This window comes from Nerophis lumbriciformis, linkage group LG09 (assembly GCF_033978685.3).
Source record: "Nerophis lumbriciformis linkage group LG09, RoL_Nlum_v2.1, whole genome shotgun sequence".
NCBI lineage: Eukaryota > Metazoa > Chordata > Actinopteri > Syngnathiformes > Syngnathidae > Nerophis > Nerophis lumbriciformis.
In genome coordinates this window covers 18,479,080-18,497,012 of record NC_084556.2, presented here as the reverse complement: position 1 = coordinate 18,497,012, position 17,933 = coordinate 18,479,080, and the positions used below count along the sequence as shown (strand labels likewise).

The 17,933-nt window shown below is 41.7% G+C and overlaps 1 protein-coding gene across 1 annotated transcript in view; it reads left to right on the top strand.

The window, feature by feature from the left end:
• The window catches only part of gabrr3a (gamma-aminobutyric acid type A receptor subunit rho3a), a 31,412-nt gene extending 13,994 nt beyond the window's left edge, over positions 1–17,418 (top strand). Inside the window, exons 3-9 of the mRNA XM_061962422.2 lie at positions 2,820–2,887; positions 2,960–3,183; positions 4,689–4,771; positions 7,774–7,911; positions 7,996–8,148; positions 16,644–16,837; positions 16,991–17,418. Of these exons, the coding sequence (XP_061818406.1) occupies positions 2,820–2,887; positions 2,960–3,183; positions 4,689–4,771; positions 7,774–7,911; positions 7,996–8,148; positions 16,644–16,837; positions 16,991–17,293 (1,163 nt within the window). The 3' untranslated portion in view covers positions 17,294–17,418. The remainder of the gene's footprint in view (positions 1–2,819; positions 2,888–2,959; positions 3,184–4,688; positions 4,772–7,773; positions 7,912–7,995; positions 8,149–16,643; positions 16,838–16,990) is intronic.
• The last annotated feature ends 515 nt before the right edge of the window (positions 17,419–17,933 follow it).

Sequence of the window (17,933 nt, the reverse complement as noted above, 5' to 3'; positions counted from 1 at the left end):
ATACGTGGACATCATTTCTGCACCGTTGCTCTGTTTGGCAACAGCTGAGTTTTTTTATTAATGCACACATGTTAAAAGTGTAATTTAAATTATTATATTTTATTATCAGAATGAGAGATGCGACAACCAATCTTGTGTAGGTCAATGTACAGTATGCCAGACATATGTATCTGAACAAAACATCCACATCTCAGTTTTGTGTTGTAGGTCTGTGTTTCTTAACCATATAGGGCCAGGGCCCATTGTTGAGCTGTGAGAGCCCCCTAGAGGGCCATTACAACTGTTTCTCGACCCCGATTGCCTCAGGATGCAGAACGGCAGCGAAACGTAACCGGCATCTGTCGTCCGGCAAACCCCATCGCCGTGCAGCGGTATAGCGCAGACTTTTACGATAACTCCCGAATCCCTGCATAATCACGTGATACAGTAAACACTGAAGTAAACACTGTGGAACGTCTCGGGCTTTGCCGGCTATTAATACCCACAGGCGGACGCGTCTGACGACATTGACTTGAGGAATATACTTTTTCTTTGAAGCAAACAGCAACTTCATCCTTGGCGAGCATTGTAGACACAAACTCCCGCTAACCACGCCCCTGCTTCACCAGCCCCGTATCCGCTGGCATTTGACACAGGACCCCATATTCGCTGCCTGGGATATGCCTGTATATGATTATTTAATTTTGGACCTCCAAAGAAGGTGACATTACGTCTGAAAACCTTTGACAAGTTGACTTCATGTCCGTCCACACCCATTAGGGCGTTTAAAAATGTAAAATACGATTCACCTGGAGGACGGACTATTTTGAAAGTCAACTGGATGCATTATTTTGTTTGTGCATGACCTTCTGTCCAACACAAGCAGATTTTAGCTAAATTGGAGTGCCATGCTGTGGCGACCGGCAAAAATAGAAGTTCTGCGTATATTTAGTGCAAGGATGTGGAACTTCACTGCCATGTCAGTGACGCAGGCGATGGAAACTGACACATTGTCACGCTTTGATGGCAGAATGGACCCCAGAAGCGGAAGAGACGGAGTTGTGTGTGCAAAGTCTTTAATATGAGCACAATAAGGTAGAACACAAAACAATGAAACTGGTGGGAAAAACCAATGCCACATAAAAAACAGGTAGACAAAGTAGCAAACAAAAATACTAGCTTATATATGTTGCCATCCAAGCAACGTTACCATGGACGCCCCTGCTTATTTCAGCAAGACAATGCCAAGCCACGTGTTACATCAACGTGGCTTCATTGTAAAAGAGTGCGGGTACTAGACTGGCCTGCCTGTAGTCCAGACCTGTCTCCCATTGAAAATGTGTGGCGCATTATGAAGCCTAAAATACCACAACGGAGACCCCCGGACTGTTGAACAACTTAAGCTGTACATCAAGCAAGAATGGGAAATAATTCCACCTGAGAAGCTTAAAAAATGTGTCTCCTCAGTTCCCAAACGTTTATTAAGTGTTGTTAAAAGGAAAGGCCATGTAACACAGTGGTGAACATGCCCTTTCTCAACTACTTTGGCACGTGTTGCAGCCATGAAATTCTAAGTTAATTATTATTTGCAAAAAAAAATAAAGTTTATGAGTTTGAACATCAAATATCTTGTCTTGGATTTGCAAATCATTGTATTCTGTTTATATTTACATCTAACACAATTTCCCAACTCATAGGGAAATGGGGTTTGTAACTCATATTGAGTTATATAAAAATGGAAAGAGTCCGGATGATGTTTCGTAGCTGTTTCGGATCCTGTCAGGGGTCAGTTGTGGTTCGTATGGGTCGCAACAGTATTCCGTTGTAATGCACTTTTCCACCACTTGTGGCAGTAATGACAATCTTAAACAATCAGAAGAAGTCCGCAGCTAAAGTCATAGAGAAGTTTCCTAAGCGCAAAAATTATGACTTAAGTTGTGAAGCTGTATTTTTATCTGCAATTTAATTTTATTGACAATTTTTTAAAGAAACATATTCATTATTATTTCAGTTTATTCACTTTAGCACGACATATATATGGATGGATAATTGTGTGAGAATGTATTTTTTGTCAGTTATTTATGAGTCCCTTCTTATGCAGTATATTTGGGTAGAACTTATTTTTCTAACCAGCCTGACCTAAGCCTAAGTTTTGTGTTAAAAGCTTTGTGATTAACACAAGGTTTCATATCATTTGACAAGGTTGCAAACTGGAAGTGGGTTAGCAATAGTTATTGAATATGATTAAAATAAAGAGTAAGATTACTAATTCAGTGTTAATATTTGAGTATATGGGCCCCAGGGCCCTCTGTATTGCAAAGGTTGGGCCCCGAGGTCAAAAAAATTGAGAATCCCTGTTATAGTGACAAAGCCAATTACTGTAATATATAAATACATATTTTATTAATAAAAAAAAACATTTTATTTTAGGAATATGTCCAATACAAAAATGTGCTGTCGGCCGAGAAGGGCCACTGGACTGCTCTTTGGACAACTTGCATTAGTTAAAAAACCTAAACTCCAAATACATGTTCAGTTTCTGTTCAGCAAATTAGTTAGACACTTCATTAACTATTTTCTATATGGTCATAGCATCATAGCATCTTTGTGAAAAGTGCTACTATATCCTCTCTGATCTGTTGAGTCATGATTATTATCTAATGTTTTGTCTCCAGCGTCTCTATAGTATGGATTACATCTCCTTGTACGGATCGAAAGGACATTTAAGCGCATAATCTGTGCTAGATGTACAGATGAGGGACGTTAAAGTAGATCATGATGTCATGTTAACCAGCTGTTGTTGAAAGCTGATTTATCGTGACATATGACATTTGTTCCAGGTTCTGCTATTCCTGTCGGCATCGATGTCCAGGTAGAGAGCATCGACAGCATAAGTGAAGTAAACATGGTAGGTTTCATTTAGATTTACAGCTATACAGTACAATTCATCCTTCTCATGGAGTTTTTTTTGTATTTTCAGGACTTCACAATGACTTTGTACCTGAGACATTACTGGCAAGATGATCGTCTGGCCTTCCCCTCCAGCAACAATAAGAGTCGAACCTTCGACTCCCGTCTGGTGAAGAAGATCTGGGTGCCTGATGTGTTCTTTGTGCACTCCAAGCGCTCTTTTATCCATGACACAACCATGGAGAACATCATGCTGAGGGTATTCCCTGATGGCAACATTCTCTACAGTGTCCGGTAAAAAAACAAAAACATTTATCACACACATATTTATATTTTGCTATTGGTCTCTCGGGTAATATTCGCCATTTTTTCCAAAATGTTGCTGCCACCGTTAACTACAGTTACTGTATGTTTATTAAATGATAGCATGCAAAATAATGCATACTTGATTAATGTGTTGAAATAAGACAAAGACTAAGACATGGTGTTGTTTAATCTTTTTAATCAATAAATGTATATTTATATGGAATATTCAAGCAAAATATAAATAGAATAAAAACATAAGGAAGAAGTCTAAAAGATTCAAAAATCTATTAAATAATAATAGTATAGTCATAGGTTCCGAACATCACCCGATAAACACATTTCTACAAAGTAGGAATCATTAATTATGAATTAAAAACATTTTCATAACTAGAGGATAAAAACAAGTTTACTACCTTCTAAGTATTTTTTTCAACATCATGAGAGCCCTCTATACATGGAATAACACCCATTAGTCACCTTTACACTCTTTTAATCCAACGTAGTACTGCTGCCTGAGGCTTTAGGTCGTGAGTTCAAACCCCGGCCGAGTCATACCAAAGACTAAAAAAATGGGACTCATTGCCTTCCTGCTTGGCACTCAGCATCAAGGGTTGGAATTGGGGGTTGAATCACCAAAATGATTCCCGAGCGCGGCTACCGCTGCTGCTCACTGCCCTCCTCACCTCCCAGGGGGTGGAATAAGGGGATGGGTCAAATGCAGAGGGTAATTTCACCACACCTAGTGTGTGTGTGACTATCAGTGGTTTAACTTTGACTTTTTAGCCAATCAGTGGCCATGATATTGAACAGCGTGTTCAAGTGTGTCTAATTATATTAGTGTTAAAAATACTTACAATTGTTTTAATAGATATGAAAAAAACAATCAACAGGGTTGTTCTGATATGTGATGCAGTTAATATGTTTCATCATATCCATGTCACAGCCTCATGTTGACAATATGGCGGCAAGATTGACAGCCTCGCACCGCAACAAGCTGCACCAGCAGATTGTAAGCAGTGACTGGCAGTAATTAGTAAATGAATTATACTGCAGATGGGTAATGCAGCTGACATTTGTTTTGCTATTTGATGCACTACTCAAACTTGCACCGACAACACTACATTTATGGAACTTAGTCTTGTTTTCTTCAAATTCACATTTTCCATATTTGTTAACTTACAGTTGAGTGAAAGGGGACAAAAAACATGGAACCATGTGACATCTCCCTGCCAATCACCTAGGAAAGATCATGATGACAATGAAAAAGAATATAATGATTATGATTTAAATGGAAAAGTCTTGGTTTGTGCTTCAATAATTGTCGGGTTCAAAAATGTTAAATTTGTGTACTTTTTTGTACAAATTCCAAGTAAATTGTATGTGTGAAAAACTTCTGAGGTCCATCCAGGCTGCCATCAACATCCCATTAATGTGCAGTTATGTGCATACTGTAGCTTGTGTGTGTGTTTGTTTAATGTTAAGCTGTGTTTTAGGATTACTGTGACAGCACTTTGCTCAATGGACTTCAGCAGTTTCCCTCTGGACACACAGAACTGCTCGCTGGAGCTTGAGAGCTGTGAGTATAGAAAACATTGCCTTTGTGAAATGCCACTTAACATAAAAAGCTTACTGCAGCAAATATAAGCGTGCGTTAAAGGGGCTGTTTGCAATTTGCTTAAAGTATAACAAAAAATGTTACCAAAAAATATAACAAGACTGGCTTATGTTACCATTAGTGGTTTAACAGAACATGTATTTTTTTAGAGTGTCTATATTTTTCACAATGAATAAAGATGGTCTTGTCCACACGTACACGGTGGGAGCATGTGCGCATACACAAAAGCCATCACGGAGAAACAACTAAGGATTTGCAGTCATGTTGCTGTTATGATGTGAAGTGAAGTGAATTATATTTATATAGCGCTTTTCTCTAGTGACTCAAAGCGCTTTACATAGTGAAACCCAATATCTAAGTTACATTTTTAAAACAGTGTGGGTGGCACTGGGAGCAGGTGGGTAAAGTGTCTTGCCCAAGGACACAACAGCAGTGACTAGGATGGCAGAAGCGGGGATCGAGCCTGACACGGCCACTCTACCAACCGAGCTATACCGCCCACCATGATAGAATAGACATTGAATGATAGCTAACTTTTAATAGCTGAACTTTGCTAAATCGCTGTCATTAGCTGACCATACACAAAGCTAATGCAGGTGCATGTTTGTTACGTACATACGGGCATAGTTACGTCATTGCTAAACGTTGGAAGAGAGCGGTATATATTGCTTACAACACACTGGAAAGTTAGTGCCATCTCGGCATTGGCGTTAAAGTTACAGACAGCCCCTTTAAATGTCCCATATCCTATTTTTAAACAATTGCCCTTGTCTATTGACACCCCGACGAAAGTTAAGAATCTCCCGGATTGTGATGTTTTTGCATATAAGTGTATATAAAATAACGTGCGAAAGGATGACGAGGAGGTGGTCAAACAACAATCTCTTAAAAAAACAAACCTTTTTCCTAGTTTTACTCGCGCTCATCCAATGACCAGTCAGGACACATTTAATGACTCTCAAACTGTCGGGGGAAAAAAACTCTAAAGCAGGAATGTACGACAACAGGTATTTTTTTAAATGCGCATTTCCTACACACAAAATAATGTCAATCTACGCAAGTGGAGTTTAAAAAGAATTGTGTCTGTTCACATAAAAACACATTCAATTTGTTCGAGCCATAAAAAACAACCAAAGATGACTGGCACATAACACCTTTGTTCATCAATATAAAGATATATAAAATCAGCGCATAGAAATCTTAAAGGTGACCACCTGCTGCAATCCATCCTAAGGAGTCTCAAGAGCACAAAATCTAACCCCAAACATTAATGCAACATCACAACGTAACTTTAAAGACTTAGCAACACAAACTTTAGCAACACTAGCATACGGTATGTGATCTACAGCGCTAACGTTACACTCATATTTAACGGCAACACATAGCTAGATTAGCATATACGCTGAAAAAATACTAAATTGTAAAATACGTGTAGCTGACTGAGTGATATAGCAAAGGGTAGCACAGGGTCAGTGAATGTGTTTCACAAAAGGAAGGTGCTGGGTTCAATCGGGGTCTTTCTGTGTGGAGTTTGCATGTTCTCCCCGTGACTGCGTGGGTTCTCTCCGGGTACTCCGGCTTCCTCCAACCTCCAAAGACATGCACCTGGGGTTAGGTTGATTGGCTACACTAAATTGACACTAGTGTGTGAATGTGAGTGTAAATGTTGTTTGTCTATCTGTGTTGGTCCTGCAATGAGGCGGAGACCTGTCCAGGGTGTACACCGCCTTCCGCCCGAATGCAGCTGGGATAGGCTCCAGCCAACCCTGCGACTCCGAGAGGGGCACACGGTTGAAAATGGATGGATGGATGGATGACTGACAGATAGTTTGGACAAGGTCCGGTCTGAATTTTGAGACATGTAGCAAAGCCTGCTTTTTTTTGTTTATCATGAAGTGGTGGGTGTGTACATCTAGATAGGGGCAGGTCAAAGGTGATATGTCCATGAGGAAGGTGTTTTGTCCATCATGTCATAATACAAACACAGAACTTTAAAAGAGAGAGTCTGAGTGCTTATTTTGTCAAAACCCGCTTCAGGGACACTTTTAGAACATCACCAAAAAGTAAAGTTTGTGTAATAGGTGACATTCAATTGAAGTATCGCATATTTGAGCACCAAAAAAAACAACCTTTTAATAAAATATTATTTTTATTCTGTTGGGAGAAAGCTCCAATTGTTGAATATAATTTATTTGAATATTTTTGTGCAAAGATTTACATCATAGCGTTAAATGCAGTCACCCTCTGGCAATTGTATACTTTTTGTTTAATGCATGATTTATTTCATAGGGCAGTGGTTCTTAAACTGTGGTACATGTACCACTAGTGACACACGGGCTCCATCTAGTGGTACGCTAAATGATCACTTGGATAAAGTACAGTGTTTTCTTTTCTTTTATTGACACACACAGTGGGGCAGCATGATGGAACAGGGGTTAGTGCGTGTGCCTCACAATCCTGGGCTCGGGATGTTTCTATGTGGAGCTGAAATAGGCTCCAGCACCCCCCACGACCCCGAACGGGACAAGCGTTAGAAAATGGATGGATGGATGGATGGATGAGACACAGTGTTATTGTTTAAACTGTGTGTAATGTAACAATGGCCAAACTATTAAATATACTTGCTAAAAAAAACTCTGCCTTGTTTTATTTGAATATTTAGGCCTACTCTGCTACCGTAATTTAATGTTGGTCATTATGATGGTACTTGCAGAGCCAAGTTTTGTCTGAGGTGGTACTTGGTGAAAAAAGTTTGAGAACCATTGTCATTGGGGATAATATTTATGTTTCATTCTTATCTTTGAATTCATCAAACTTGGGCTGAGCACTTTTACCTTTTGTGTATTTGAATAGAACATGTCTCCTCGTTTCACTGGAGATGCAGAATTGCCCTTACTTTCTCTCTTCTTTAAATGCAGGCATAAATAAAGCTCATATTTTCCTCCTTGTTCCTTCTCTCAAAGATGCTTACAATGAGAACGACCTCATGCTCTACTGGAAGAACGGAAACGATTCATTAAGGACTGATGAGATCGTGCTCTCACAGTTTTTTGTTGAAGACTTCCAGCCTTCTTTTGGGCTCGCCTTTTACAGCAGTACCGGTATGTGTGATTGGACACGTTACAATACCCATAACTGGAAACTGTAGTATTTGTAAACAATGAACTCTTTCTCCTGTGTTCCAGGCTGGTACAATCGGCTCTACATTAATTTCATTCTCAGGAGGCACATCTTCTTCTTCATGCTCCAGACGTATTTTCCCACCATGCTGATGGTGATGCTGTCTTGGGTGTCCTTCTGGATAGACAGGAGGGCCGTACCAGCCCGTGTCTCTTTGGGTACTCAACATAACGCAACCACTCTACAGTATAGGATGTTTCTCATTGTTCTAATGTCATTGAAGACAGGTAGAGTCAGGGGATTTTTTGGGGGGACAGACATTAAACACTTGCTTTTTCATGGTAAAACAAATTTTGCATGTAGAATCAAGTTTAACCAAAAAAATGTAACATTTTTTATGACATCCATAGCTACATACTAGAATGTGTAATGAAATGCTGTCAGCCAACAAATAGTGTCAATAAAATTTGTATAAATATTAGGAGTATCAAAATTGCATTAATCATGTACACACATAGGTTAATCATGCAATTAATTTTGACCGTACAAGCTCTTTTACCTTGACCGCTATACGGTCAGTGATCAGAGCAATGCATACGTCAGTATAAAAATAAGTGAGGAGACCCCAACTAGTGTGCTCATTGGCAAATTTCACTCCAAAATATAGCCTAAAAGAACTTTAGATACAAATGACATGCACTAAAGTGAAACATTTAAAAATGTTTCTGGATTACATTCTGACAATAAAATTGCATTTGTGTACAAATATTTAGGTATTTTCTCATTTTAATTATGCCAGAAAGTAATCAACTGTGATTAATCATGATTATTCCAAATTCCAAAATATTATTAATCTGATTTTTTTTTTAATAGTCATTTGACAGCCCTAATAAATATGTATGACGAGAGGGAAAAGGGCCAAATAAACCATTGTGGTTCAAAGGTTTTGGCAGTCAATAAAAAAAAAATATTTTTTATTAATTGTACTTTACCGAAAAAAAAATCCTTTTGAGGTTTTAAAGACTTTTAATGAAACATACAACATTTTTTTGTAAGTAAAATTAAACATTAAGATATGCTATTAAGTGAACAGAAACCTTTATTTTTTAATAATTAATTTGCTTTAAAATATAAAAATAAAATAACATTGTATTTTTTTTATTTATATTATTATTGTTTTATGTATGTTAAAAATATGTGGAAAACATATCTTAATTGTCTTACCTCACAGATCAATAATACGAATGTCTGTTATTATTGGCAATAGCATCCCAGATGCCTGCTATTCAACGGAATTCTGCAATTTTTCTAGCCAAAGTGGCATTCTTTTTTTAGATTTCGATATAAAACCTCTAACTCGGCTGCTCTCCGGCTTCTTAGAGCCACGCTAGCAGGCCCAGTAGCTGAGAGTACAGCCTGCAAATACAGCTTCTCTCAAACCAGACAACACATTGAACTAATGATGCAAACTATTCAAAGTCAATCATTCGTAGAATGGCTAATATTGATATGGTAAAGATATTTTCTCAACAAAAACAATGAACTATTGATGATGTGTAACAGCCATGAAAAAGAGGTGTGGTTTTCAGTTTATAGCAACTAAAAGATTGAAACCATTGGTAAATTTTCTTGCTCTTTTACATAATTGTTATCTAGGAAATGCCTTCCAAATCATCTTTAAAAAATTGTAAATCTCTTCAACTTCCCCCATCAAGGCCCCCTCAAACCCCGGCTGATATTTTTCAATTCCTCTATTTTTTACCTCACAGGGATCCCTGATTTTGAAGTATCAGTATACATTATTATGTCCATCAGAAATCCACTTTCTAGCCATACTTCCTTGTTTACATATACAAGCATCATGCAAGTACGCCCCCTAGAGGCTCTGAGCAGTACATTCATCCATCAAATCCAACGCATCACACATGATAAAAACAAGTCCAAAAAGGTAAACATATAAGATGTATGCAAAAGTATGAAGACACTTGCTCATGCAATTGAATGAGAAGATGTGTCCGCACTGTTGACGTGTACTGTATTGTTTCACATGAGGAAAAAAATTAAAAGCCTTGTTTGAAAAATAATCTTGCAGTTTATCATAACCATGTACAGTATGCTGTGTTTCAGACCAGTACATAATTGTGAATAAATGTAAATCCAAGACCTCAGCTGATTGTAACACAATTGATATGGAAAGGATGTTATTGAAGAGATTTCAGAACCTTTAATGTTCAGTAACCTATCATTTCAAACAGGAAAATTCCCTAACAAGTAAAAAATAGTAAAAGTTGTACCGATTTATGAGATTGAAGACAAACACTAGTTTACAAACTGTATACCTGTTTCCTTACTTCCACAATTGTCTAAAATATTTAAAAAATTGTTCAACAACAGATTGAACAAATTCATAAATAAAATGGAAATACTCACAGAGAACAAATACAGATACAGAGCCAACATTGATGACATTAATCAAAATAACAGAATATTTTACCAATGTAATAGATGGGAAACAATGTGCAGTTGCAGCGTTAATGGATCTAACAAAAGCATTTGACAAACTTAATCTTAATATCTTAATAAACAAGTTAAAAGAGTATGGCATCACAGGGCTCATTTTGAAATGGGTAAGAATCTACTTAATCAACAGGAAACTATACGTGAAGCTAGGCAAACCCACGCTAAATATATCTTGTAGCGTACCCCAGGGATCAATACTGGGAGCAAAATTGTTCAATCTCTATATGCATACATCTGTAAAGTTACAAAGGACCTAAAGTTAGTATTATTTGCAGACGACACAACTATGTTTTGTTCAGAAGAGAACACACAGAAGCTAATATAAATAATAACAGAAGACATGAACCAATTAAAAAGATGGTTTGACAAAAAAAGACTATTTTTGAATCTTAGCAAAACTAAAATAATGTTTTTCAGTAACAGCAGAAGAGGAAAGTCAAACACAAATATAAACAGAAGGAGTAGACATTAAAAAGGGTAAAATAAATACAATTTTGGGGTTTAATAATAAATGATAAATTAAACTGAAACATTTCATATAAAATCTCATATAATAAAGTATTGAGAATTACTTCAATTAATTTAATAATGTTACAAAAGCAGTAGTTTAGAATAATACATAATGTTAGCTATTGAGGACATTCAAATTTTTTTTATTTATTGAATCATCCATCCATCCATTTTTTACTGCTTGACCCTCTCAGCTGCATTTGGGCGGAAGGCGGTGTACACCCTGGACAAGTCGCCATCTCATCGCAGTTTATTGAACCAAATTATTCAAATTCAATGAGTTGGTGCATTTGCAAACAACTATACTTATGCACAAAGCAATCTATAACCTGCTACCCAAGAATGTACAACAATTCTTCTGAGAGAAAAATGGCATTTAAAACATTTGTATGCACCAGTGACGTGCGGTGAGGTTCATGGCTGGTGAGGCACTGACTTCATCACAGTCAGATTTACAAACATATGAACCCTAAAGAGTATCTTATTCACCATTTGATTGGCAGCAGTTAACGGGTTATGTTTAAAAGCTCATACCAGCATTCTTCCCTGCTTGGCACTCAGCATCAAGGGTTGGAATTGGGGGTTCAATCACCAAAAATGATTCCCAGGCGCGGCGCCGCTGCTGCCCACTGCTCCCCTCACCTCCCAGGGGGTGATCAAGGGGATGGGTCAAATGCAGAGGACAAATTTCATTACACCTAGTGTGTGTGTGACAATCATTGGTACTTTAACTTAACTTTAACTTTACACATACAAACTGTAGCACACAAAAAAGCACATTTAATAAAACAAACGTAATTATGGTCTTACCTTTACTTAGAAATTAAGTCCATGCGCCGCAACTAAAGCCCTCACTTAAACTTTCCACGTGCAAGATTGAATCTATTTAAAAAAGTGTAACCGAGGGTTTATAAATGTCGCCTATACTGTATGAAACTACAAAATAACAAACACGGAGGCTCCAGTTTACACGAGGACCACTTTATTTACCTTCTTTCAAAAACCTCCGCAACGTGACATCACTTCCGCTCTTAGCGCCTTCAAAATAAGAGCTCAAGGCATATACTGTATGACAGCGCATAACAGGAACTTAACATCACAAAGAGGAAAGCCCATGAAAATAGGTTACAAAAGTTATTTAATAAGAAGCCAAAAAGTGCAAAAACAATAATGTTCTTGTTGGAGGAGTTGTGAATTAGGTACACCTGCAGTCTGCAAGTGTATCTAATGTTGTGTCCCTGCAGTCATTCAAAATTCCTCCAACACCAACATTATTGTTTTTGCACTTTTTGGCTTCTTATGAAATATTTTTTTTAAATAGATTCAATCTTGCACGTGGAAAGTTTAAGTGTGGGCTTTAGTTGATATAACAATTCTACGGCGGGGGTGCAGGAGGCGAGCCTCAGCCAGTGCGTCTTTTGCAGCCGTTTTATGATCGCTCAGCACAAGAAATACTTTACACACATACAGTTGTTGACAAAATACACTGTACATTATATACCTCAGCTAACTAAACTATGGAAATGTATAATATAGTTCATATAGCAATACAGTCTCACTGCACAGCAGGCCAGCAGTTAGCCGAGTCATTGCGCAATCCATGTTGCGGCACTGAGTGACGTGCCTCAACCGGCTGCTGTTCACCGCACCGTCTCTTCTCAGTATTTGAACGGCAAATGTGAAAATTCAGCGATTTTGAATAAAAATTATCTAAAACTGGTGAAGTTAAATGGAAAATAACTTTATAGTATAATCACTGAATACATATAACAATTAATTTTTTTTATTTTCTTTTTACATTTTTTTTCTTTCCATACCAGTGACTGTACGTCACTGGTATGCACGTACAACACTTTTAAGACCTTTAGTATATCAGTATGTGTAATTGAATTATGGAATGGATTAAGCAAAGTGAAACAATGTAATAATATGACCCAGTTTTACAAAACTGTTCAAACTCAAAATGTTCACAAAGAAGAAGAATCCTGACGAACATCTTGAGCCTCATTGAAAAATGAGATCATCTTATTCATCTCCATCCATCCATCCATCCATCTTCTTCCGCTTATCCGAGGTCGGGTCGCGGGGGAAGCAGCCTAAGCAGGGAAGCCCAGACTTCCCTCTCCCCAGCCACTTCGTCCAGCTCCTCCCGGGGGATCCCGAAGCGTTCCCAGGCCAGCCGGGAGACATAGTCTTCCCAACGTGTCCTGGGTCTTCCTCGTGGCCTCCTACCGGTCGGACATGCCCTAAACACCTCCTTAGGGAGGCGCTCGGGTGGCATCCTGACAAGATGCCCGAACCACCTCATCTGGCTCCTCTCGATGTGGAGGAGCAGCGGCTTTACTTTGAGCTCCCCCCGGATGACAGAGCTTCTCACCCTATCTCTAAGGGAGAGCCCCGCCACCCGGCGGAGGAAACTCATTTCGGCCGCTTGTACCCGTGATCTTGTCCTTTCGGTCATAACCCAAAGCTCATGACCATAGGTGAGGATGGGAACGTAGATCGACCGGTAAATTGAGAGCTTTGCCTTCCGGCTCAGCTCCTTCTTCACCACAACGGATCGATACAGCGTCCGCATTACTGAAGACGCCGCACCGATCCGCCTGTCGATCTCACGATCCACTCTTCCCTCACTCGTGAACAAGACTCCGAGGTACTTGAACTCCTCCACTTGGGGCAAGATCTCCTCCCCAACCCGGAGATGGCACTCCACCCTTTTCCGGGCGAGAACCATGGACTCGGACTTGGAGGTGCTGATTCTCATCCCAGTCGCTTCACACTCAGCTGCCAACCGATCCAGTGAGAGCTGAAGATCCTGGCCAGATGAAGCCATCAGGACCAAATCATCTGCAAAAAGCAGAGACCTAATCCTGCAGCCACCAAACCGGATCCCCTCAACGCCTTGACTGCGCCTAGAAATTCTGTCCATAAAAGTTATGAACAGAATCGGTGACAAAGGGCAGCCTTGGCGGAGTCCAACCCTCACCGGAAACGTGTCCGACTTACTGCCGGCAATGCGAACCAAGCTCTGACACTGATCATACAGGGAGCGGACCGCCACAATCAGACAGTCCGAAACCCCATACTCTCTGAGCACTCCCCACAGGACTTCCCGAGGGACACGGTCGAATGCCTTCTCCAAGTCCACAAAGCACATGTAGACTGGTTGGGCAAACTCCCATGCACCCTCAAGGACCCTGCCGAGAGTATAGAGCTGGTCCACAGTTCCACGACCAGGACGAAAACCACACTGTTCCTCCTGAATCCGAGGTTCGACTATCCGGCGTAGCCTCCTCTCCAGTACACCTGAATAGACCTTACCGGGAAGGCTGAGGAGTGTGATCCCACGATAGTTAGAACACACCCTCCGGTTCCCCTTTTTAAAGAGAGGAACCACCACCCCGGTCTGCCAATCCAGAGGTACTGCCCCTGATGTCCACGCGATGCTGCAGAGTCTTGTCAACCAAGACAGCCCTACAGCATCCAGAGCCTTAAGGAACTCCGGGCGGATCTCATCCACCCCCGGGGCCTTGCCACCGAGGAGCTTTTTAACTACCTCAGCAACCTCAGCCCCAGAAATAGGACAGCCCACCACAGATTCCCCAGGCACTGCTTCCTCATAGGAAGACGTGTTGGTGGGATTGAGGAGGTCTTCGAAGTATTCCCTCCACCGATCCACAACTTCCGCAGTCGAGGTCAGCAGAACACCATCCGCACCATACACGGTGTTGGTAGTGCACTGCTTCCCCTTCCTGAGGCGGCGGATAGTGGTCCAGAATCGCTTCGAAGCCGTCCGGAAGTCGTTTTCCATGGCTTCCCCGAACTCCTCCCATGTCCGAGTTTTTGCCTCCGCGACCGCTGAAGCCGCACACCGCTTGGCCTGTCGGTACCTGTCCGCTGCCTCACGAGTCCCTTGGGCCAAAAGAACCCGATAGGACTCCTTCTTCAGCTTGACGGCATCCCTCACCGCCGGTGTCCACCAATGGGTTCTAGGATTACCGCCACGACAGGCACCAACTACCTTGCGGCCACAGCTCCAATCAGCCGCCTCGACAATAGAGGTGCGGAACATGGTCCACTCGGACTCAACGTCCAGCACCTCCCTCGTGACATGTTCAAAGTTCTTCCGGAGGTGGGAATTGAAACTCTCTCTGACAGGAGACTCTGCCAGACGTTCCCAGCAAACCCTCACAATGCGTTTGGGCCTGCCAGGTCTGTCCGGCATCCTCCCCCACCACCGCAGCCAACTCACCACCAGGTGGTGATCGGTAGAAAGCTCCGCCACTCTCTTCACCCGAGTGTCCAAAACATGAGGCCGCAAATCCGATGACACAACTACAAAGTCGATCATAGAACTGCGGCCTAGGGTGTCCTGGTGCCAAGTGCACATATGGACACCCTTATGCTTGAACATGGTGTTCGTTATGGACAATCCGTGACGGGCACAAAAGTCCAATAACAAAACACCACTTGGGTTCAGATCCGGGCGGCCATTCTTCCCAATCACGCCTCTCCAGGTTTCACTGTCGTTGCCAATATGAGCGTTGAAGTCCCCCAGTAGAACGAGGGAATCACCCGGGGGAGCACTCTCAAGTACTCCCTCGAGTGAATCCAAAAAGGGTGGGTACTCTGAGCTGCTGTTTGGCGCGTAAGCGCAAACAACAGTCAGGACCCGTCCCCCCACCCGAAGGCGGAGGGAAGCTACCCTCTCGTCCACCGGGTTGAACTCCAACATGCAGGCTCTGAGCCTGCATGTTGAAGAGAGTCCAGCCCCTCTCGAGAGAACTGGTTCCAGAACCCTTGCTGTGCGTCGAGGTGAGTCCGACTATATCCAACCGGAACTTCTCTACCTCGCGCACTAGCTCAGGCTCCTTCCCCCCCAGCGAGGTGACGTTCCACGTCCCAAGAGCTAGCTTCTGTAGCCGAGGATCGGACCGCCAAGTGCCCTGCCTTCGGCTACCGCCCAGCTCACATTGCACCCAACCTCTATGGCCCCTGCTATGGGTGGTGAGCCCATTGGAGGGGGGACCCACGTTGCCTCTTCGGGCTGTGCCCGGCCGGGCCCCATGGGGACAGGCCCGGCCACCAGGCGCTCGCCATCGTGCCCCAACTCCGGGCCTGGCTCCGGAGGGGGGCCCCGGTGACCCGCGTCCGGGCGAGGGAAATCTGAGTCTCGGTTCTTGCATTTCCATAGAAGTCTTCGAGCTGCTCTTTGTCTGATCCCTCACCTAGGACCTGTTTGTCTTGGGAGACCCTACCAGGGGGCATGGAAGCCCCCGGACAACATAGCTCCTAGGATCATTGGGACACGCAAACTCCTCTACCACGTTAAGGTGGCAGCTCATCTCATAATGTGAATTACCACTTATTTACTATTTCCTTATAAGAACTTTATTTATTGTTTATGTATTTAATATTTACTAACTTACTCGATTGTCTATTTATTTATTTACCTACTCATCTATTCATTTATTCACTGTTGTGTTACAAACTGAGTACAAACAATTGTGTTTGTACGATATGAAAAGGGGTAGGATTAAATAAGCTCTGCTTCTTCCTACTCCTTTTCAGACCTGCTGTAATAAGACTCTAAAAACATGTGATGTGTCATATTGTAATTGTATGCTTGTTCGAAATAAACTAACTGTTGTAACGAGTGCCCTGCTGTGCTCCTTGCATCCAGGCATCACCACGGTGTTGACAATGTCCACCATCATCACCGGTGTGTCCGCCTCAATGCCTCAGGTGTCTTACGTCAAAGCTGTGGATATCTACTTGTGGGCCAGCTTCCTCTTTGTCTTTCTCTCTGTCATCGAGTATGCCGCCGTCAATTATTTCACCACAGTGGAAGAGATGAAGAAGCTCAAGAGGGCAAAGGTCACTGATGCGCCCATTTTTTTTTTACTGTTATTTCCATAAATCTCATGCGACTCATTTGACCCACAGAAAATCTTTTTTTTTTCGCACCATCTGGATCAGCTTGCATAACCTAAAAACACAACCCTCCTCTCCTTGCTGTGTCTATTTCAGATCCCAGCGTCCTTCGACGCCACCCAGGCCATGGCTTTCGACGGCTGTTTCCATGACAACGACATCGACCTGACCTCTTTCCCAGAGGTCTCCAGCACGGCAAACACAGACAGGAACACGCAGTCACGAAACTCCACCGTGTCGGGCCCCACGGAGGGCACCAGGCTACGCCGCAAGAATCCTTTAAAACACAACCTCAGCTTCATAATGAGCAACAGCTATATGATTGACTCCTACTCAAGAGTTTTATTCCCCCTGGCTTACCTGCTCTTCAACATCATTTACTGGAGTTTGTATGCATAGCAACACTATTTTTTTAAACCTATTATTATACATCATAGTAAGATGTTTTTCACAAATGATTGTATTTCAAGCTACATTGTGAACTGCATAGTTATTGTACAACACTGGAAAATAAATGTATCCAGTACAGCGTTATCATGTGTCTTTTACACCAGTGTTTTTCAACCACTGTGCCGTGGCACACTAGTGTACCGTGAGATATTGTCTGGTATACTGTGGGAGATGATGTCATTTCACCTAATTGGGTTAAAAATATTTTTTGCAAACCAGTAATTATGCTCCGCAAATAATGTGCCGTTGTTGAGTGTCTGTGCTGTCTAGAGCGTGGCAGAGTAATCGTGTAATACTCTTCCATATCAGTAGGTGGCAGCAGGTAGCTAATTGCTTTGTGGATGTCGGGAACATGGTTTGTCGTGATCACAATATGCAGACGACAGCGGGAGGCAGCGTGCAGGTAAAAAGGTATCTAATGCTTAAACCAAAAATAAACAAAAGGCGCGTGCCGCTAAGAAAAGGCATTGAAGCTTAGGGATAGCTATGCAAAACGAAACTAAATCTGAACTGGCTGCAAAGTAAACAAAAACAGAATGCTGGACGACAGCAAAGACTTAAAGCATGTGGAGCAGCAGATGGCGTCCAC